This window comes from Gadus chalcogrammus, chromosome 5, assembly GCF_026213295.1.
Source record: "Gadus chalcogrammus isolate NIFS_2021 chromosome 5, NIFS_Gcha_1.0, whole genome shotgun sequence".
NCBI lineage: Eukaryota > Metazoa > Chordata > Actinopteri > Gadiformes > Gadidae > Gadus > Gadus chalcogrammus.
In genome coordinates, this window is record NC_079416.1 from 10,015,823 (window position 1) to 10,038,436 (window position 22,614).

The window sequence follows — 22,614 nt, forward strand, 5'->3', positions numbered from 1 at the left end:
AGCAATCAGAGCACATGACAACAACGTATAAAGCCGGCGGGACAAAATGACACAAAACAGGAAGCCCAATTTCAGCGCCTGTGAGGCCACCCCGAGGTAGAGTGTGATGAGGGGTGATCATGGAACAAGAAGGGGTGGTTGTTTCTCTTTGTCTTTTTCCGACTATTTTTCTCCCCCCTTCACCGAGTGAAGGGATGCAGAGACCTGGAGGAAGCTGCTGTGTGTTTTAGTATTTTTTTTGCGAGAGAGGTTTTGGGTTGGTGCTGTAATTCCCACAGCCACTCACTCTCTCGGTCCGTACGGACCATTTTAAGCAGTGGCAGCACCAGCATCTCCTGGTTTCCTGTCCATCCCCTCCCCCCCCCCCCCCCCCCTCACACACACACACACAGACACACAGACACACAGACACACAGACACACAGACACACAGACACACAGACACACAGACACACAGACACACACACACACACACACACACACACACACACACACACACACACACAGACACACACCCAACGCCCCTCCTCCCAATCGAACCAAGCCACCAATCGCAAATCCCCCCCATCTAATGGAGCAGTAATCACTCCCCTGCACAACTTGACACACAGACTCAGCCAGCCCCAAAATAGAGGGGTTTGGGGTGAGGAGGGTGGGGGGAGAGGAGACGGGGTGGGGGTGAGGGAGGGGTGGGGGGGGGGCTACAAGGGGAGAGCACCGCCGCGAGTCTCTCTTTTCGAAAAGCAGGTGCTGAACTCTCAGGGCCCCTTTTTTGTGTTTGGCCATTTCTGCACTCCCCGCATTGTCTGTCCTTGTTACATGTTGAGAGGCATTCAATTGGAAGAAATGGGAAATTCTATTTCTCCGCAAAAGATTTTTTTTTTCTCCTTTTAAATCACTGAAGAAATCCACATTTGACCGAAAATTGTCAACAACTGAAGTCCCCCCGCAAATCAGTCCAGTTGGAATGAGGCCGTGTCTGAAGTGGTAAAGAAATTATGCTGATTATCTGCACAGTGAGAGGCAACGCAATCCGGGAGAAAGGGGCTCGCGCAACTTTTGTTGCAGGCAATATGTTGGGAAACTTCCCTTTCATTGTGACGCCTGCTGTGACGCCCTGTCATTTATTTTTTATTTGTCCCTTTTTCCTTCGTGACACAGCGACATACAATAGGACCACAAGTGGGGGTAATGTTAAATACCTGTTTTTTTTGTTATGAACTGCAGCCCTACTACGTTGACCTGGATTTTATTATTTTATCATTTCCAATTTTCTACTGGGAACGGCAATTATTTCGGGGGCAAAACGTCAACAAACGGTACAAAACGCTAGATGCACACTGAATAAAAGTGGTGGAAAATAATCTACTTCAGATGGCCGTAGAGAATGTATTAATATTCTCTACGGCCATCTGAAGTAGATTATTCTGCAGGCTGTTAATATTGTCGTGTATAGTAAGTACATGCATAAGACTTCTAGTGAGTTAACTGCCTAGTGCTGTGTCCATCGCCCCCTCGTCTCTGTGTACACAGTTTGGGAACAAGGCAGTGGCCCAGGTTGCGTGTGACGTGTTTCAACTCCTGATTTCCCACTGGAAACACCTCCAGAGGCTGGAGCCCAGTCTTCCAAAAAAGATCATTGAGGTAGGACACGCACACACACGCACACACACGCATGCACACACGCACGCTCACCCGCACGCACGCACGCACACACGCACTTGAATTCCAATCAGCCTGTAATGGGCACATTGTAAGGAAGATGAGAAATTTCTCCCAAGCCATTGAAACTTTTAGAGGTTCTTCATAGTAATAGGTCCACATGTTTTCAATTTTATCAAGAATTTGGGCAGCACACCTGAGTCTAGCTTCAGAAATTCAACATGCTGAACGGTAGAAACCTGCCTTTTGGGCTTGATGCTTTTGTCTCTTCACATTTTTTGTAGTTTTTTCACAAAAGACTCTGTGTTAAAGAGACAATCTCTTGGTTGCTCGCTTTGTGTTTAGTGGAACGTGATCTTTGACTCCCGTGTTGATGGTAAACAAACATATTTATTTGACAGGATGATTTAAAAATACAGGCAACATTTCCATTTCATCAGTTAGTGTTACACTCTCCCCTGGACACACCTGCTGGAAATAGGAAAACGGAATAGAATTTACTTTCCAACTATCTTCATTATTCCAGATACATAAATGACGACTCCATTATGTACCTTACTGACCCTCCTCCCTTCCCTAAAACGAATTGATGCTCCGCTGTTCCTCCTCTGGAGCCGTTCATAAACAAACAGCAGCTAAGAAGGATGGACAACCAGGCAGCCCAGGCGCTAAGAGCTCCAATTATCAACATAAAATACAAAATATAACTAAAAAATGCATTTCCTGCAGAAAATACGGTGAGTGCTGTAGTACAAAGTGAGGTTGAAAATATTTTTTAATAAATTCACATAGATTAAGTCATAAAGAAAGTTTAATGGCTTAAAACAAGTGAAGGGATTTGAACAAAAGTCAAAAGTCTCTAAATTAAGTAAACAATGTATACATGCACAGTGCACACACCATTTAAGAAATGTAAATGGTTGGAAACAAATAAAGTGACAGCTGAATGAAAAGTGCAAAGCATTGCTAAGAATGCAGAAAAGTAAAATGAATTGAACTGAAGAATCTGAAAGGTCAAATGTATTGTGTGTGTGTGTGTGTGTGTGTGTGTGTGTGTGTGTGTGTGTGTGTGTGTGTGTGTGTGTGTGTGTGTGTGTGTGTGTGTGTGTGTGTGTGTGTGTGTGTGTGTGTGTGTGTGTGTGTGAGAGAGAATAATAAAGAAAGAAAGAAAGAATAACACTTATGAAGGACAATAGTTGAGCCCTGCATGCAGCACTCACCTAATAATCAACATTTCCTGTAAATGCAAGAAGAATCACACTTAGTTCTCCTGGTCTCAGAGTTCCCTGGTTAACGAAGTTTTGGTGGTCTTTTTGGAAATGCAACGTTTATCTCGGCAATAACAACACAGACAAGAGCTGAAATTCCCTGCAACGTTTTTAAGGAACTAAATTGGACTAACAAGCAGTCTAAAAGGCAGTCCGACCATCCCAGCCTCAGCCACCCTTAAGTCCAGCGATGGCATCAACAATCATAGGCTAATGGGAGGCTGTTCCAGCCTAAAGTGCCGGTCGTAGCAGTTGAGAGAACAAAATGACAGCAACACGCGGCATCAACAAACGTAATGATCTCAAAACATTGTTCTGAGTCCACGGAGAGGCTGCATGAACATCCACCACTGCTTACTTTTAAACAATATCCCGCCCATGGTGTTTGTGTGGGTGTGGGTGTGTGGGTGTAAGTTTATGCATGGGGTATGTGTGTGCACATAGTCACACACAAACACTGCTTTATCCTACCAACTTATCCACACTTGCATACCAACAGTATACCTTTGTATATAGCACCTTCACACTTGATACAGAAACATCAAATGGATGGCCTTTTAATAATACAAATTCTCCAAAATACTCCACGTATTCAATTGTTCAAGCATGTCATTCCGCTTCTTTTCCATTTCAATGTAGCCACCCTAAAAAACACACAGGCTCACACACACAGGTAGCGCTGCTTCACCTCAAGAATCCCAGTGTGTGATCATGTACGTATCTTTCTCCCTCTCGCTTTTGTTCCCCCCCCCCCCCCCCCCCCCCCTGCACACAGATCTTTGTGGCCACAATAGCCTTTCTGTTGCCGAGCGCGGAGCACTCTGTGGTGGAGGCGGACAAAAAGGTACATTGTGGGGACTGGAAGGGAGCGTGAAATGGCTGAGATCTAAGGGACCTTGCTCTTTCAAGGTGCGGCGGTGCATTTGCGGAGGAATTTCTCCGCCAGAGTGGCTCAATTTATGGCGAGCCTTTGCTCACTTGCACCGGCGCTCATTGTGACTCGTTCCCGTGTCTCTTTATGTGTGTCTCTCCTGGGTTGGCTTTCACTGAGTTAGTCTATCTCCATTCCTGTTTATTCAACCAGACGTCTTATCCTGTCAAGTGCATCCTTTTTATGTAGAATAAGTATATTATACCTTTTCCCACTTATAGCACAAATGCCTCTTCTTATTTGGGAGTTTGTTGCCCTCCACCCCCGTATCGCGTCGTCTCACGCCCCGACCACCACAACCTGACCGGGGTGTCCTTCCTCCTTCCTCCGCCCTCTCCCCAGCTGATGGTGTCCCTGCTGCTGTGCCTGTTGGACTGGTGCATGGCCGTGCCCCTGGGCCTGCTGCTGGAGGCCATCACCATGCCCGTGCTGGACGACCCTGCCTCCCACAAGGCCCCGCTGCTCGACTACATCTACAGGGTGGGTAGGGTGGGGCCGTCCGACGTTGAACCACCGCCTCAACTTTGACCCCAAAGCCAACGTCTCCCCCCCCCCCACCAAAAAAAAGAAGCCCATAAGAGCTCATCAGAAAAATTGGTCCCCCTGCCCAACCCACAGACGTGGTGACCCCAATGAATACATCACAGTTTAGTGTCATGCTCCAGCCCCCCCCCCCCCCCCCCCCCCCCCACCCCGAGCCATGGATCATTCCAAAGGCAAACACTAGCCTGTCGCTAGCGGCCCGGGCTAGCTCCGTGTCCTGCATTCTCTTTAGAAGACGCCGCCGCCGCCACACATCTACCGCTGATGTTTATTAGCTTGTTGTGTTGCGGTGTGTTGTTGTGTGCGTTTGCTTATTGAATCCCCTCCCGCTTTCCCCTGGCGTTTGCGCTGTCACTTCCTTTTAACGTCTTGCTTTACGGCCCCGGCCGCGAGGAGGATCGCTCTGGAGATGAATGAGCCATTATGCGCCGGCGCCTGCCCGGGCAGATGCGGTCAACGGCGGACCTTTGTTGGGGATGTCACCCCCCCCGATAAGAAATGGTCAAATTATTCAAACAGAGTCCTTTGTCGACTTGATAAGCAGAGGCTATAAATGCTTGTCCCGGAGATTTGAATTGAATATGTCTTAATATGGGAGCAACTGCAGCTGCTATGGAAAATGGGAAAGAGGGGAAAGGAAAAAAAAGAAAGCACTATTAGCGTGATTAGTTGTCCAATGGCGCATACAATAGACTTGACCCCTCTGGTTTTAATTGGAAATAATATATTATGCAAGGGGTGAGGAGGTGTGGAAGTGTCATCCGGGTAGAAAGCGCGCAGCGGAGTATCAACCGTGTCCACATGTGTAGGCTAGTCGCTGTTGGCAATGGCCTTCGCTATGCCTGAATGTGGCAGGGACCAGTGGGTGTTTGATTTGATCATGCTAATTCTAATGTGCTTTCAGCTTTTCTGTTAATTTTTCTTTCAAGATATATTTTCGCGCATTGATTTATTCTCTTCTTTTTTAGAAATTAAAAGGCCAAAGTAGCAGCAATCTCTTTCTCATCTCACGATTGTGAGATTGCGGGGGATTCCTAACATCCAACATTTCTTGACAATTTTGTGAATGTATCCATGCTTGTTGATCTATGTGTGGGATCGTGTGCTTATGTGAGCTTTTGTTTTTGTGTGTGTGCGCGGGTGTGTGTGTGTGTGTGTGTTTTATGTGTGTTTACTGACTATAACAGCATGAGGCAGCTTGCTGTAAAATGCCAAGATTGCTTTGGACCCTATTGGTTCGCTGGAGTTCCACTCAAGCTTCTCCATCTGCTCCACTCGCCTGCCACAGCAACCAGCTGCATCCCCTATGCCCTTTGTGTGTGTGTGTGTGTGTGTGTGTGTGTGTGTGTGTGTGTGTGTGTGTGTGTGTGTGTGTGTGTGTGTGTGTGTGTGTGTGTGTGTGTGTGTGTGTGTGTGTGTGTGTGTGTGTGCGTTTGCTCGCTTGTGTACACGCATGCATGCCTGTGAAAAATAGCATGCTGGCGGGTGTGTGTGTGTGTGTGACTTAATTTGCTTTGCTCTTTAATATTTGATGTGTGTGCCTCAGCACATCCATCTTTACACATGTGCCCCCTTTAACTACAGCATGTTTGTTCCACTGTGTATTACCTTCCAGGAACTGTTGCTATGTGAGGTGTAGCCACTTAGTTGTCAAGCACAGCCTTGACTATAGCCTCTCTCTCTCTCTCTCTCTCTCTCTATCTCTACATCTCTCTTTCTTTCGTTCTTTCTTTCTCTCTCTCCCTCTCTCACCCTCCCTCCAGCTCTCCTCAGAGCCGGCTCTTCGGGAGCTTTGCTGCGACAGCTGTTTGGCTCGGCTCTTTTCAGTATCAACCTTCTAATCCCTCCCCAAATGCAGTCGGCAGCTCCCATGGAAGAATTCATCCACATACTGTCTGCATTGCCCCGCACAATACAATACTGTTGCACATGCCCAGCCGTCGTCTGTGTGTGTGTGTGTGTGTGTGTCTGTCTGTGTCAGTGTGTGTGTTTGTGTGTGTGTATGTCAGCCAAATTAACGTGTCTGTCTTGAATGGGATTATTTTGCATGGCTTCCACTAAGTTGGTCTCCTCAATGAGAGAGGCCGTGGCATATGCAGGCTTTCACGCAAACCCCATCTTAAGCACCTTGCCACACACACACACACACACACACACACACACACACACACACACACACACACACACACACACACACACACACACACACACACACACACACACACACACACACATACGCACGTATACGCAGGGGATACTTCTCAGCCCCTGAACAGATTGCCATTTATATAGGTGTGTGTCTGTTTGTGTTACTCTGTTCGTGTGTGTGTTTGTGTGGCGGAGCAGGCATGTGGTGGAACTAAGAACAACGATAAAGTCTTAATTAAATCAAACAGTGTAAACCTGTCCGATGGCTGTAATCAACTGGCCCAGTGCGCCTTATCTGGCCCGGCCAACGGACACGGCGCCATCTGTTATGCAGATCGATACGCTTGCACATCACAGGAGAAATGGATTAGCAGCAATGAAGAGCCTCTCCCTCTCTCTCTCTCTCTCCATCTCTCTCTCTCGCTCTGTCTCTGTCTCTGTCTCTGTCTCTCTCTGTCTGTGTCTCTCTCTGTCTCTGTGTGTCTCTGTTTGTCACTCTTTCTCTTTGTGTCTCTCTGTCTGTGTGTGACTCTCTTTCTCTCTGTGTGTCTCTTTCTGTCTCTCTGTCCCCCCCCCCCCTTCGCGCCGTAGTGCACTGTCTTAGGATGTCATGGACTGCATATTCTCCCTGTTTTCTGTTGTTGTTTCTTGTGAGATATGGCGTCAGTGCGATATACATCATTTCAAAGACGGCCCAATCTTATCAGTGGCATTCATATCCCCTCCCCGCCTACGTGCGTGCAGTGTCAGCCATGCCCGCGTGGGAGGACTGTTGATCGTGTTCCCTGGGCACCGTGCAAACAGGTGTGCGCCACGCAAAGACGCTGAAAGGATTTAATTGGCGTGTTCCCGTGGCACGGCGCCCACATAAGCCGGCGCCGACACCGCCGCTATACCGGATCTCTCGACCTTCGTCTGCCGCGCGGCGCGCTCCGAGTCTGTCGGCGCTTTTTGTTGTTGTGTTTGTTTTTCGTTGTCACCCGAACAACCGCTCCGTTGTCTCTCGTCCATTGTGTCTCGTCAGGTGCTGCACTGCTGTGTGTCGGGGTCCAACCTGCACACGCAGCAGAGCCACTACCTGCTCAGCCTGTCGGACCTCTCCACCGACTACGAGCCCTTCCTGGTGCTGGGCCAGGTGAAGAGCACCGAGCCGCCGCACGCCCACAACAACACCGCCGACTTCGGCAGCCTGCTCACCGTGGCTGAGGGTAAGAGGCCCGCCCACCCACCCAACCATCCACGCACTGACTGGCTTGCTGGCTGGCTGGCTGGCTGACTGTGTTTGGTAGAGACTTAGCCCCAGCACGTCCGCAACAACAACCCCGCCGACTTCGCAGCGTGCTCACCGGGGCTGAGGGTAAGAGGCCCGCCCGCCCATCCACTGAGCGACTGTCCGACTGACGTACCCCTCGCCGCCGAGGTTGCCCCCGGCTGGAGTGGAGCACCATGGTGGCTAGAGTACCGTATTCTCCCACGTGCGTCCCTGTGTCTCCACGTGTCGCTTTGGCCCCACCGCCCAGCAGCCGGAGCAGAGTTCAAACGGAGCGGCAGGCTTCGAGCATCACATGCCTATGGGGGTGGGTGGGATTATCGCCTGTTCGGGTGGCACACTGGTCACAGGCCCCAGAGGTAAATCTATCTGAACAAATCTCCAAAAGATAATAGAGGGAGATGTAACCTCTAAGTGGCCCATCCATTTGGAGGCTCTCCATTAAATGTCTATCTTATTAAAAGTCTGAAAAGGAACCCGACCATCAGGGGCCCAGCTAATGCTCAGCCCTGGAGAGAGGACCCATTATAGATTAGTTTTTTATATATATATTTATATATATTAATAATGTGATTTTTTTTTTCTGACCTTGCGATTCCATTAGCCAATATATTTCCTTTGCCCGTCACACATGTCTAGGGAGGCCCTGAAAGGCAATATGAAAAAGAATGCCTCCAGGATGAAATGGCAACCGGAAAAAAGTCATTCAGACTTTCTTTTCAATAATGTCATTGAGGAATTCACCACGGTGGAGCAGCACAATTCCTTACGTAGCTGAAGTGGGTCTCCTTCAGAGCCATTAGGGTTTCTGTGAGATTCAAGAGAACATACAGAAATCCCAGAATAGAGAGTACAGAGAAACATATGATCACTTACGGGTGTCATCATATGGGGGGAACCCCTAGCCGACACTCGTATATATATATATAGATATACAGTATATACTCTTTCAGGGCTTCCATACATGGCCTTAACCTTTCCTGCAGCCCAACATGGAAGTGCACCCGACCAGTGACACCCGACCAGATGGTAGCTCGCGGCATTTGTGGGGACGGAAAAATAAAATCCCACCGCGCTCGCTCGTACTCCCGAGGCGCTGAGAGCCTCGCGGCATCTCGCTAGAGACAACACAGCGCTATCAAAAGGGTAAACCAAAGTGCCCCGACCTGGTTATATGCATCCCTTCCCCGCCTCGCCCACATATTGATCAAGCCACATCAAAGGGAGCGCTGCATCTCTAATGCAGCTTGGGGCCACTTTCCAAAGAGCTTTCTGCACTTTGATGGGGGATGATGGTATTGATACCGGTGTCACAATGCGGAGTCGAGAGCGCATCTTCTTGTTTTATTTACCCCCCCTCCTCCCCTTCCAAGCGCATTATAAAGCACAGCATGCCTTTCTCCTGGGAGTAAAACCTGTGCATTTACATTAACAAGTCCCCCTAAGTACTGTTCTATTCAGGCCTGCAAAGAGTGGGTCTCATTAGCAGCGGGCCGGTCTAGCCCCATTGTGAGGAGGCTCAATGGGCTTTTCAAAGTTGTCACCCATGGCTAGATGCTACCTACTTAGAGGTGTGTTGGTCGTGCCATGGTGTGACAAAAAGTAATGAAATACCCCCGATTTAGACATTTTATAAAATGGGACTTGGTTTTGGGACGCGCACACAGATGACGGCGTGTCTATACACGAACACGCACACTTCTTCTACACAAAACGAGGGGGCGAGCCGAGGCTGGTTTGCGGGCGTATCGGATCCGCGGCGCGACGGGTCCACGTTTCAGCCCCCGCCCTGGTGTGAACATTTTTTCCCCCTCGTTCTCCTTCTCCAGAGAAGAAGCGGCGCAACATGGAGCTGATCCCACTGACGGCGCGCATGGTGATGACGCACCTGGTCAACCACCTGGGCCACCACCCGCTGAGCGGCGGGCCCGCCCTGCTGCACAGCATGGTGAGCGAGAACCACGACAACCCCTTCGTGGAGTCGTCGGAGCTCTCCTCGGAGGTCTTCAAGAGCCCCAACCTGCAGCTGTTCGTCTTCAACGACAGCACGCTGGTGTCCTACCTGCAGATCCCCGCCGAGCCCCCCGCCTCGGCCGGCCGGCCGCCCGCCCCCTCCGCCCAGGTGCGTGTCATCGTGCGCGACATCTCGGGCAAGTACTCGTGGGACGGCGCCGTGCTGTACCGCACCGATGAGGAGGAGGGGGAAGACCCGGCTGACGCGGGGGTCTTCTCCCCTCCGCGGAAAAGGCAGCCGCCCGCCTCGCCCACGAAGGCCCCGCCGGACCCCCTTCGCTGTTCCATCGTGGACTCTGCCTTGTTCGGCTGCTGCGAGGAGCGGGAGGAGGACGAGGGGGCGGACATCCTGGACCGGCTCCTCGAGGAGCTGGGCCACACCAGCCCGGAGGTGCTGCCCCACGCGCAGCTCCGGCTCAACCAGCCGGCCCCCTCGCCCTGCGGCATGAACTTGGAGCAGGAGGCGGCCATCCTGGAGGCCGTCCTGCAGCAGACGGCGCAGGAGGAGGAGCAGGTGAGGAGGTGGGACGCCGACGTCAGCGTGCGGGCCGCCTGCCAGAAGGAGCCCGTCCACCAGGGGCCCAAAGCGCCCTTCTACTTCTGCCGGCTCCTGCTCAACGACCTGGGCATGAACTCCTGGGACCGCAGGTAACGGCCGACCCCGCACCTCAGCGCAGTGTGGCAGTGTGGGTGGGAGCAAGAGGGGTTGGTTAGGGCTGGGAAAGAAAAAAAATACGAAAAAAGTACACTTCTTCCTTATCCGCCAGCGGAACTCGGCAAACACTGATTACTTTAACGCTGGCCTGAATGCCATCTATTACTATTACTTTTGTGTCTCAGCCTCTCGCTCACCCTCGCTCTGTCTCTGTCTCTCTGCCTTCATTGTCAAAGTGACCCAGCTGTGGACTCGTTACTAAAGCCCCCTGTGAAGGGGGAGAAAAAGGAAAAGCTGTTAAAAGCACGCCAGAGTCTGAAGTCTGTTAATCTCTTCTCGGCGGGGTGAAAAGTGCCCAGCTGTTTTCACTTAGGTCCACCGTGGCGTGTCACATCCTTAGAGCGCTGCGCTCCGTAAATTAAAAGCTCACACCTCTTAATGGCCGACGTGTGGCGTGTAGCGGGCCAAAAGGAGATTGCTCTTGGCACCTGGGCCTGCACTTTGTTTATCTCAGAGAGCATAAAGAATCCTGGAGTTGGGAATCAGGAGGCACCTGCTCTGCTCTTTTCGCCCCGCCAAAGTCTCACGGTGCATTAGGTGTCACCGAAGGTACGTTTTCCCTAAACCATTTGTCGTACTCCTCGTTTACAGGAAAAGTTTCCATCTGCTGAAGAAAAACTCCAAGCTCTTGAGGGAGTTGAAGAACTTGGATTCCAGGCAGTGGTAAGAATTATTTGATAGACACTGATACTCTTTTGTCTGTACTTAATTTTACATACGATGTGAGACTTGCGGTATTGCTTTTTCTTTTAAATATATATCCAAACTTATTTTTGTGATAAAAAGCTCTGGATAAAATAAGTTAAATTGCTACGCGTGGTAGTTTTCCTTGTTGTCCTTTCATCTACTGTCAGCCACTGTTGAGGCAGAGGACTGAAGCCTCTCTGAGTGTCGGAGTACAAGTCCTACGTGTTTCCATGCAGCAGCCGTGTGTCCTCAACTGCACTGTTGCCTCTTTTAGCATCCCTGCACACCCCTCTGCCTCTCTTACACGCACACGCACGCACGTGTTTGTGTGTGTGTGTGTGTGTGTGTGTGTATATATATATATATATATACTCACTCACTCACTCCTGCCAATCTCAGAACAACGCTGATCCTTCCCCACGCCACCTAACTGAATCTTCCATCTACTGAATATCCATTGTATATTCTCTCTCTTTTTCTCTTACGATCCTCCTGTCTCCACATTTAGCGCGCTCTCTCTCTCTCTCTCTCTCTCTCTCTCTCTCTCTCTCTCTCTCTCTCTCTCTCTCTCTCTCTCTCTCTCTCTCTCTCTCTCTCTCTCTCTCTCTCTCTCTCTCTCTCTCTCTCTCTCTCTCTCTCTCTCTCTCTCTCTCTCTCTCTCAGTGCAATCAATGGGCACTCCTCTCTGCTAATGAGAGGGACTTATTAAAGAATGCTCTCAGGATTTAGCCTTCTTCTCCCAGATGGTCATACCTGACTGGCTCATAGCAACCTGTGTCCAAGTATGCAAAATGCCCCCAATTTAGCAACAGCAACACTCACCGCCATGGCAACGGAGAATTCGCTGGGAGAGAATTTAGCTTGGGCTCAAATAAATAAATTGTGTTTTATTTATTTATCATTCTTTTATTTAATTAAAGGGACATTAGTTCTGGGGGGTAAAAAAAAAGCACAAACTTCACTAGCTCCTCCCGAGACTAGCCAACAGGATAAAGGTAATTAAGGTGCAGGGCTTTAGGTTCAGAGCATTTCAGCATTAAGTGTTCTCATCTGTGTTGGAGTATGACTTCCTTTCATGCGTTTGGTTGTTTTTTTACATTTTCTGGTTGTCGTTCGTTTCTACAGTCGGGAGACGCACAAGATCGCTGTTTTCTACATCGGAGAAGGGCAGGAGGATAAGTGCTCCATCTTGTCCAACAGTGCAGGCAGTCGGGCCTATGAGGACTTTGTATCCGGACTGGGATGGGAGGTAATATATATATGCACAAATTCTTGTCTACTATGTTAAAAGACTAGACATTGATTGGCTTTCCAGCGGAGTCTCCTTGTCTCAACGGTGGTTTTTTTTACGATTTGCAGATAAGGTTTATGCTTTTTCCACCTAAATGTTAATTTAGAATGAACATCATTGTTTCCCTGATTAATTCCTCTTTTGCGAAAAAAAACAGACGTATATATTATGATCGATATCTGGTTATTTCCACAAAAAAGGGTGTTCTTTTGTTATCATGAAATGTGTTTCATTTCTTCAATGTCGCTAAAATCTCTGACTCTACCTACGATCTCCAACCAATCCATAATTTACTCACACACACACCCACACACACACACACACACACACACACACACACACACACACACACACACACACACACACACACACACACACACACACACACAGCCAGCCAAGCCTCCTTTCCACACACTTTGACCTCATAATGTGTCTCCAGGTGGACCTGGCCACCCACTGCGGGTTCATGGGAGGTCTCCAGAGGAACGGCAGCACCGGCCTCACAGCACCCTACTACGCTACCTCCAACGTGGAAGCCATCTTCCACGTGTCCACGCGCATGCCCTCCAACTCGGAGGACTGCCTCACCAAGAAGGTACAGCCCTGTTGCTGCGGCACCACCACTGACATCAACGCAGTGGGAATCGCAACCGAAATAACCACTATTTATTTGTTTGTTTAGATGTATTTATCGTTGTTTTTTTAGCCATTCTGGTCGTTATCCCGCCCTAACTAACCATCACATTATACGCTATAAGTTTCAATCATTGAAGACCAAGACAAGTCTTCACTTCTTATAGTAGTAGTCAGCTGCAAATATGACTTGACCCCAAAGAAATTCTAACAAAAGGTTTCTCAGTGGATTATAGTAGTATCAGATGTACTTATAAACATACTAAAAGTTTACCAAAGTTTGATACCAAGAAAGGGCCCATTTCCAAAATGGCCGCCGTCAGGTCCCAAAAAGTAGTCCTTGTCTTCCTCCTAGACCAGGAATACTGGTGCCTGATACATGTTTTGTAGTATCAGTATAATTATATATTAAAACAATTGGTTAAAAGCATATTCAATGTGAAAAATAATTACAATTTCCCTGAAGTAATTGCATATTTCTCCTTTTTCATATCGTTTTGCTTTGTGGTGGTGGTTTCTATGGTTCATAACCATTCTTTTGATTCCGATAAAGAATAAATTCATTCGAACTGTGTGGTACTGTAAAATTAGTCAAAACAGGGCTGTCATGTGAAGGCTCAGTACCGCTAACCCCTTTCATTTTTGGACTTTTTTTTTTGCCTGTTATTTATACATATCTTTTTTTTTTTTCTTCAGTTGTTTCCTCTTATTATGGTTATTTTTTTATATTCTTTTGCACTGTGACCTTCACTAGATAGACTATTAGTCGTCACTCTCTTCCCCCCATAGAGGTTGATTATAATTCCCAACTTGACATGGTCCACAAGCAGGCATACATGGTAGTCCATATGCCCTGCAACTGCACCGTTGTGTTCGGCAGGCAGTTGTGCAATTACAGTGGATCATCTTCAGGAGGCCTTCTGGGGCAGCAGTCTTATTGCTCATAACTGGCAGGAACTGGCTCTCCACTAGTTTCCATCAACAATCGACTGTGTTCATGTCACCGTCCTTTCCAAACCAGACCATAAGCTGGAAGTACACTCTCTGGCAGTGATATTTGGTTGAGGACTCAGTTTGAGGCAGACGTTCTGGGGTAACAAATTACTTGGTGGTAACGATTTTCTTGCTAAAAAAGTTGTAGCGCAAAGAGGCAAGAGAATCTGTACTCTTTCCGCCAAACAAAACTGCCATTGCCTTGGTCCCATGGTCCTCTATGACATTCCTTGCTTGATGTGGGAGCACAAACACATTTGCACAGGATTGGATGGTGGATTCCCCATTCACAAGTTTTTGGAATGCTGTCTGTTTGCCAACACTAAAAATGCGTGAAGTTGTATCACATCCTGTGAAGGCATGAACAAACAGCAATTGGGAACAATAGTCGCTACCCAGGACTTGTTTACATCACTCCGCAGTCCGGTAACTTATCAACCCCAGCGTATTCGGTTGCTAAGTGACGTCAATGACTTTGGCAAACTATTTCTCTGCTGATCAACGCTACGAATGATAACAAATACATTGGAAAAAGACACACTGTGGGAAGTTGTTTTTTCGATTTGGCGAGTAGCCATTACTAATAATACCAATACTCTTTGGCTGGGATGATGAGGCATCAGACAGTCAAGTCATTTTAGCCTGAATACATAGGTAAAAAGCACCAGAGTAGGTTGCTAGTACCATGGACAGTATCAGAACGATTACCTGTTGAACCAAATGGATGTTGTAGGCTACACCACGGGGTGCATCTGCAGACCACTTATGACCATGGTCATAAGATTGATCACTCCTTGTTTGTTTGAAGATCTGGAAAGGAAATCATCCTTTCTTCCCACAAACTCAGTCTCTGCATTGAATTTAACGATGCATTGAATGTTTGCACCATGTCTCTGATGAGTATTGTCTTTGATAGAAGGATCTTCGCTATAACCATCAAAAATGACTGTTGCTTTACCATAATTGCGTATGGTAAAGTCTGCATATGACTATGCAATGGCACAGCCCTTTTCCAGGCCAAGCGGTGAACCAGGGAGCCACCGTCAAGGACATAACGCTCAGTTGGTGGGATGGAATCTAGGACAGTTTTGTTAGATTTCTTGCTTGAGAACTCAGTGACTACCTGCACTAGTTGGGGCTTGTTGGCTTTACGGAAGATCTCCTTGCCTTCGAACAGGGCTGCAGGAAATGATCCGAGCTCATAGCTCATTACATCTTCGAGTGAAAACTGTCCAGTTTTCAGGAACCGTTGGAACGGCAAAGTAAGATCAATGGTTCGGTCTTTTGCAACTTTGACGGTGGAGTCATTTGCCCGGTCTTTCGGTTTGAAGGATCCAAACCGTTGGAAAACCCGTTCAAAAAACGGGTTTTCCAATCATCTTTTCAGTGATCTCATTGCCAACGGTCTCTAACTCATGCACATTCACCTCCTCTTTGGCAACAACACCAGTTACAATGTTTCTCAGAGATGTGTCTGGAGAGAATGGTGTGCAAATGCGAAGCTTTTCCCTTGATCTCTTCTAGATCAGAGTGATCTCTATTCATCCATGCTTCTGAGGATTCTCGGTGCTGCTCGCTGGTCGTGTAGTTGAGGTCATTGAATTCCTGCATGGCGTTGTTGTATTCCAATGCGATGGGTGTAGACATGGTCCACAATGCTCCAATTTCCTCAGTCATTCCACTTCCTTGGGTCAAACCTCCACTGCTTTTTAAGGATCGCATCAATGCCTGCTCAATGGTCAGATATTAGGCCTGCCCAGTACTGGTTGCTGCGGCGCATCACATGGAAACCCCTGGAAAACTTGTCATGTACATCAGGGTGTCTGGTTTCGAGTTGGCTCATTTCTTGGAGGTAGAAATATGCAGATTTCAGGTAGTTGTAGTGCCCTGCGGTGGCAAATATTGGCAGACAGTCCAACATTGTGCGTAAGTGCATCTTCCAAGATCCTGTGCGATCTGCTTTGATCAGAGCTCGTGCTGTCTCTGGTTCACCCCAAAAAAAGATAAAACCTTACAGTAATCTCAAAAAATCATGTTTTCCATAAGTATGTAATCATGTCAGTGCAATTTAGACAAGTGCAATGGATTCATAGACCCAGAAAACATGGGGTTAGACACCAAGATTACTTGGCTAGGTCAAATAATGAAGGAGTTAGGGTATTTTAAGGGCTTCCTGCCCATCTTGGACGCCATCTTGAAAATTACACCTTTCTAGTGGTAAACTTTGGTAAACTTTTAGTACGTTATTGAGGATGCCTAATATTACAAACAACAGCTGAGAAACCTTTTGTTAAAATGATGTGGGGTTAGGTGTTTTTCTTTCATATCTGCAGCTGTCTATAGTATTATATAGTTATTATCCCATTTTTATTTCCCCTGGATGCTAAATGGATACTCTAGACTATCAGAATGATGCCACTGAAATTGCGAGCATTGCTGTGGTGCTCGCTGTGTGTTATCTAAATTAAGCGCTTTTCTCCGGCTGCGATGGGGGTGCAGGGGGTATGTCACGGAGTGGGGGGGGAAGCGGTCGAATGCAAAGAAATGGCTGCTCAGCCCTGCCTCGGCTGGGCAGCGTGTCGCCGCAGCCCTGTGCTCTGTTTTAAACTGTGTTCGGGAGGTGTGACTCCAGAGTGCGGGCGTTGATTAGTAGCCCTGGCCGGCGCAGGCATGAGGAGTGGAAAAGGTAGCATGCGCGTGAGTGAAGAGAGGCCATGTGCCGCCGCGGTAATGACTGTGATTCCGCTAGCCGCTGGCCCCCCACCCCCGTGCGCTGTGACCAGGGCCCGGATTCAGACATTAGCTCCCCCTGCAAGGGCAGGCGCCGGCCCCGGATACCGGCAGGAACCTTTTATCCGATTCCTGGCGGCGCGGCGGGGGCGATCGATTGGGCGTTGCGCTGGGCTTCTGAGTCACGCTGCACCGGAGGCAGTTAGCACGGAGAAATGAGCCGCGAGGCCCCTGCCCGTGCCTCCAATCTTCTCATACAGCACCCTGTCGCGCAAGGAAATTCATCAACCTCGCCCTCATATAGCCCCCCCATCCCAATCTGACACCCGCAGACAAGACGACACATCCTCACCCCCCCCCCCCCACCTCATCCCCCGTGATCCGCCCTCTTCACCCCCCCCCCCCCCCCCCCCCCCAGCTCATTCCGAAGACCCCATACTGGAGCTGTGCTCGTCACCCGCGGAAATTAGTTAGTCGAGGGGGTTTGGATAGGGAGCGGCCGGAGGGAGGCGCTGGCGGGCCCGGCTGAAGTGTGCCGCCGGCCCGCTTCCACTCATTTGACCGGGAGCCGCCATAATTGCTCCTGCCTTCTTTGCACAGATCCCAGCACTCGCCGCGGGCCCCGAAAGCAAATTGGCAGGCGGGCGCCATGCATGCACGCGGGCTTAAGACCCAGATAGTAGGGGGGTGGGAGGCGGGGTAGACCGAGGGAAAGCAGGGGGGGGCTGGGACGTTGGAGGTTGGAATAGGGATGAAAAAGAGGCTTAATCTTGTGTCAAGGCAGGAAGTTTCCCTGTCAGTATTCAAATACAGCTGTGGGCCCAGCAGCTACACACCAGGCCACTGGAAAGCAGTAGCTGGGCTGGGAGCTTTCATCTGCTTGGACAGAGAGTGCAAAAAAAAAAGGAAAGAAAGATGATGGGGGGGGGGGCAAGCAAAAGCAGAAAGAATAGAGAAATGGAGAAGAACAAAAAAAAACATGCATTCCTCAATCCAATTGTAGGCTTTAGCCGAGAGATGGGCCCTGCAACAGCTGCCGCGGTAATGTGGTTAAAGAGGGACCTGCAGGGTGGGGGTCAGGCCCTGGGAGGTGTGTGTGTGTGTGTGTGTGTGTGTGTGTGTGTGTGTGTGTGTGTGTGTGTGTGTGTGTGTGTGTGTGTGTGTGTGTGTGTGTGTGTGTGTGTGTGTGTGTGTGTGTGGCGACCACCCTCAGGCACTGGGGCTTAACTGGCTCCACTGTGTTTTTATAAGGAAGAACTTGTGCTCTGGAGACCTTTTGGTCCTCTTTTGTGTGCGAGAGAGAGAGGGAGAGCGGGAGAGCGAGCCAGTCGCTGGGTGCGAGGTCAAAAAGGGCTAATTGGACAAGAGCCTTTAACTCGGGTCATATTTTATAGGAAAGTCTCGCGGCGGCGGCGGCATGAATAGATTGTCCACGATAGCTAGTGACGAAAGCACAAGCATCCTCATTAACCCTGCGATTCATGCCATCCAAATGCTAATACGCTAACTACAATTAGCACCCCCAGGTTGATTGGCTGCCGCGGATGCATATTCAACATTTTCCGTCAAATCGCCCTGTTGACTGACCTGCCCGGGACCTGCTTATCTGCAGACAGACAAACTGAACCGGCAAGCGCCAGCGTAATCAACATGCCGTGGATTTGTTTAACATTACCGTATTACCATAATTAAGGGCTTATAATAGAATGTGCTAATTGCATTTTTGGTGGCGAGGGCATGTTTTCTTAATGGCTCATTAGGCCCACAGTACATTGGCAGATGTTTTTCTCTCCAAGTGGAGGCCCTCTGCATACTACCGCAAGATAGGGATGGACTGATAGAGTGGGAATAGCTGGGCCTCTTGCTAGTTAGCCGCCCGTACTCTTCACGTAATATAATTTAGCTGTTTACATGCATTTGTTTGGCCCAGAGTAGGGGGTGGGAACGGGTTTGCCCATTTCAAACCCACAACAGTCAATTTCCTGTCTGCCCTAAAGTGTATCTTTTTGTCCGGGCCAGCCGTGTGTGTGTGTGTGTGTGTGTGTGTGTGTGTGTGTGTGTGTGTGTGTGTGTGTGTGTGTGTGTGTGTGTGTGTGTGTGTGTGTGTGTGTGTGTGTGTGTGTGTGTGTGTGTGTGAATAGAGTGGAAATTGGAGGCAATTTGATGTCATATGGGGAAAGTTAATTGGATTTAAATTATTATTTTTTTAAATGGTCAATTTTGAAGCATTTTTTTTGGCGTCCATAATTTGAACTTGTAATGAAAAAGCTTAAAAGGAGCTCAAATACGGACAAACTATGGATATATTGCATATTAAAACTGTTTTATTCAAACTACCTTTGTGATTGAATTGGGAGGCAAAAACCCGCCCTGCTCTAACATCTTTTGTATTAAGAACTGGACAATGGCTAAGCATGCTTGGAAGGGTTTATGTTGCTGGTTGATCTACAGTCTACGTCTCCATAGTGCCCCCTCCCCGCTGCTCTTAACAACTCTGTGGTTTCCATCATGTTGTAGCGGGGGAATTCTGTGTTACCACTCACATTGTGGTGTTTGATTCTAGCGGTTGTTTTCTTCCTAAAAGAACATCTTTGTTTGTGTGTGTGTGTGTGTGTGTGTGTGTGTGTGTGTGTGTGTGTGTGTGTGTGTGTGTGTGTGTGTGTGTGTGTGTGTGTGTGTGTGTGTGTGTGTGTGTGTGTGTGTGTGTGTTACAGCTGAGACACCTCGGGAACGACGAGGTGCACATCGTGTGGTCGGAGCACACCAGGGACTACCGCCGCGGCATCATCCCCACCGACTTCGGCGACGTGCTGATCATCGTCTACCCCATGAAGAACCACATGTTCTTCATCCAGATCATGAAGAAGCCCCAGGTAGGTGCACACGAGTCCACCAACAAAATAAAACACGGGACATTTGAGAAAGGAGTGTGAAATCAGTCAGCCAAACATTTCTGTTTTTTTATTAATTAAAAGATTGTTATTTATGGATGTCATTTTCTGTCTGCATTTATACTTCATCGATGTTCATTATTCATACAATGGATGAATAATGAAATCGACACTTTTACATGCATTACAATGGAGGTCATTGTTGGACGATAGATTCCTACTGGTCGCCTGGTTGCGGTCTTCCAGAAGCATCCTCTTAGTTCACCGCACTCGTGCAGCCTGTTATTACCCTCACTGTGGGCATGTGCTCTCAGCGCTGCTTACGTCCCTGCTTCATCTGGCTTTCATCTCCACCACTCTAGAGTAACGCATTTCGCCGCATCGCTGGTCTTCCCGGAAAAACACTGCGATGCCTTTATCTAAAAGGGGAAGGGATCACTACCCCCCCCCCCCACAACCAACATCTACATTGCTGTCTAGCGTCCATCCTTTACATGTATTCAGAGAACCCCATCCGGGAACTTGGTTCTCTGGGCTCCTGATTGGCCTCAGTTTTTCTCTGGAAGTACCTCGGGTGTCAGTGCTTTAGAGATCATTTTGTCCTTTACCAAGTCCTTCACTTCGCCTCGGATTTAAGAGATGACGAGTCGCACGCAAAAAACCTCCCGAAGACAATAGGGACCCGCTCTGTGCTCAGGGTCCTCTGGTGGATTATCTTTTGTGGGGTCAGTCTGAACAATGGCTCCAGCCTCGCGTCTGACGGCGGAGCAGGGTCGGGTAAAGCGGGGCTCTGGCGTGGCGCAGGGCAGAGCGAGAGCCAGGACGTGGGACGGCCTCGCCTGCTGCCCTTACCTGCCCCTGCTACGCCGCCGGAAGCACTTCGCCCAGCCAATGCCTTCGTTTCCCCAGGGTTGTCGTGTGTAACCGGAATGACGTCACACACGCAAGTTTTTATTTATTTTAGAAAAGGGTTTAAGATTTGGTCATCGGGTCAGATATTTGTTGTGTGGACTGGATCGTGTCGGTGCATAATGAGGGAACTCCTGCTTGGAGGAGACAGCGGGGCCCATCTGAGGGACTTTGACATTCATGTCCACTTCCAGGTCAACGACCATTCAGCTTCTCTTATTAAGGGCCCCCCCTCCGGTACGAAGCAACAGACGCGTGTGCGGACACAAACACACACGCACGCTGCCGCTAAAATGCATATTTCTCCATTGTGTTTGTGCACTAGTTCAATAGGAGAGCATTGTCTCATATTGATTGTCATTTTAATTTCATTTACCCGCCATTGATTCACATTAGATATGTGTGGTTGTCATGCAAAGTTAGGCAAAATCCAATTTCAACTTGAACCCTGGCCCCCAAAACAGATGGAGGAATGGTGCCTCGGAATCAGATTTTTAATCAACCCTGCCCGCTTGTAAGTGGACTTAAGTCCGCAATTATGCACCCTGACCAAATTAAAAGTCGGATCAATTCTCCGGTTTTTTGAAAATCCTCAACAATAATTTTTTATAAAAAGGAAAAATGGTTGGGTCTCATCATCTGCCGCTGTGTTTTTTTTTTTAATCTCTTCCTCTTTCTCTCTCTTTCCCCCTCGCATCACAGGTTCCTTTCTTCGGCCCCCTGTTCAACGGCGCCATTGTGACGGGTGCGCTGCTGCCCAGCGTGCTGCGGGCCACCTGTATCAACGCCAGCAGGGCTGTCAAGTCCCGGCTCACCCTCTACCAGAGCTTGTATCCTTCTGCGTCCCGGGGCGGCCCGTCGTGTGGCTCTGGGGCCTCTGGCTGGAGCGCGCTGGGGGGATGGAGGGATCCTGTGGGTGTTGTTCGGACCCTCTGCCACCCTAGCTCAGTGACTCGGTGGCAAATGTCCATGTGGCTATCCAGATTTCACGCTGTTCCTGCATTGCTTTTTAGCATCTTCATTTCAGGTTCAGAAATCTCCCATTATTACAAGTAAAGTAAAAACGTCTATTGTTTAAAAAGTTAGAAGGCTGATATTTTATATATATTTATATCTATAAATATACATAAATATACATTTGGCTTTCCGGTTGGACACTGTCACACACGTTGTGGTGCGACCAATCTCTGGACATGTGGCCGGCGTATCATGTAGGCCAGGGTGCACGGCTGAATGCTGACACTGATTATTACGGGCTGGCTCATTTACATACAGCTATCGGAGCAAGCCTGGAGTAACATGCACTGGGCTGTTTCTTTTGGCTTCTTTTTAGACGGGCGGGGAGGGGAGGGGTGATGGTGGGGCGAGAAGCACTGATAATGTGTCATCATCCATCATTGATGTTTTATGAAACAAACTATGCATCGCTGAAATGCTAACGGCATGCGTAGACACACACACGCATACACACACACACACACACACACACACACACACACACACACACACACACACACACACACACACACACACACACACACACACACACACACACACACACACACACACACACACACACATCCCTCCACTGGCCCATCCAGCCCTGTGCTGTTAAACGCCTGACTCCAGCTGTAGTTGTCAGTTGGTTTAAAGGGAGCGTAATCACCAATGGAGATGAATTAGCATGTGAATGCCAGGAGCACCAGAGCGGGGGAGGGTTGGTGGGGTGAGGGGCGAGGCAGGGAGGGAGGGAGGGAGGGAGGGAGAGAGAGAGAGGAAAAAGGGGAGGGAGTGGGGCGGCTTTCCCCTGGAGGGGAGAAACCTGATCTCCCATAATGCCCCTGCTCCTCCTTGGACAGCATGTACAGCACCGCCTCATCCGAACCACACTGCCACTCTGGCCGTCTCTATAGAAACCAAGCTCCCTCCTC

General features: G+C 48.9%; 1 protein-coding gene across 2 annotated transcripts in view; it reads left to right on the forward strand.

The window, feature by feature from the left end:
- ralgapa2 (Ral GTPase activating protein catalytic subunit alpha 2) overlaps nucleotides 1-21,993 on the forward strand; it is a 75,367-nt gene extending 53,374 nt beyond the window's left edge. The window contains exons 29-38 of one of the 2 annotated variants that reach the window (XM_056591253.1): nucleotides 1,533-1,643; nucleotides 3,705-3,773; nucleotides 4,203-4,340; nucleotides 7,576-7,759; nucleotides 9,651-10,482; nucleotides 11,141-11,212; nucleotides 12,362-12,485; nucleotides 12,967-13,122; nucleotides 19,598-19,756; nucleotides 21,386-21,993. In XM_056591253.1, coding sequence (XP_056447228.1) covers nucleotides 1,533-1,643; nucleotides 3,705-3,773; nucleotides 4,203-4,340; nucleotides 7,576-7,759; nucleotides 9,651-10,482; nucleotides 11,141-11,212; nucleotides 12,362-12,485; nucleotides 12,967-13,122; nucleotides 19,598-19,756; nucleotides 21,386-21,739 — 2,199 coding nt within the window. In that variant the 3' untranslated portion in view covers nucleotides 21,740-21,993. The remainder of the gene's footprint in view (nucleotides 1-1,532; nucleotides 1,644-3,704; nucleotides 3,774-4,202; nucleotides 4,341-7,575; nucleotides 7,760-9,650; nucleotides 10,483-11,140; nucleotides 11,213-12,361; nucleotides 12,486-12,966; nucleotides 13,123-19,597; nucleotides 19,757-21,385) is intronic. The other variant, XM_056591254.1, reaches the window with a different exon arrangement.
- Nucleotides 21,994-22,614: the final 621 nt, after the last annotated feature.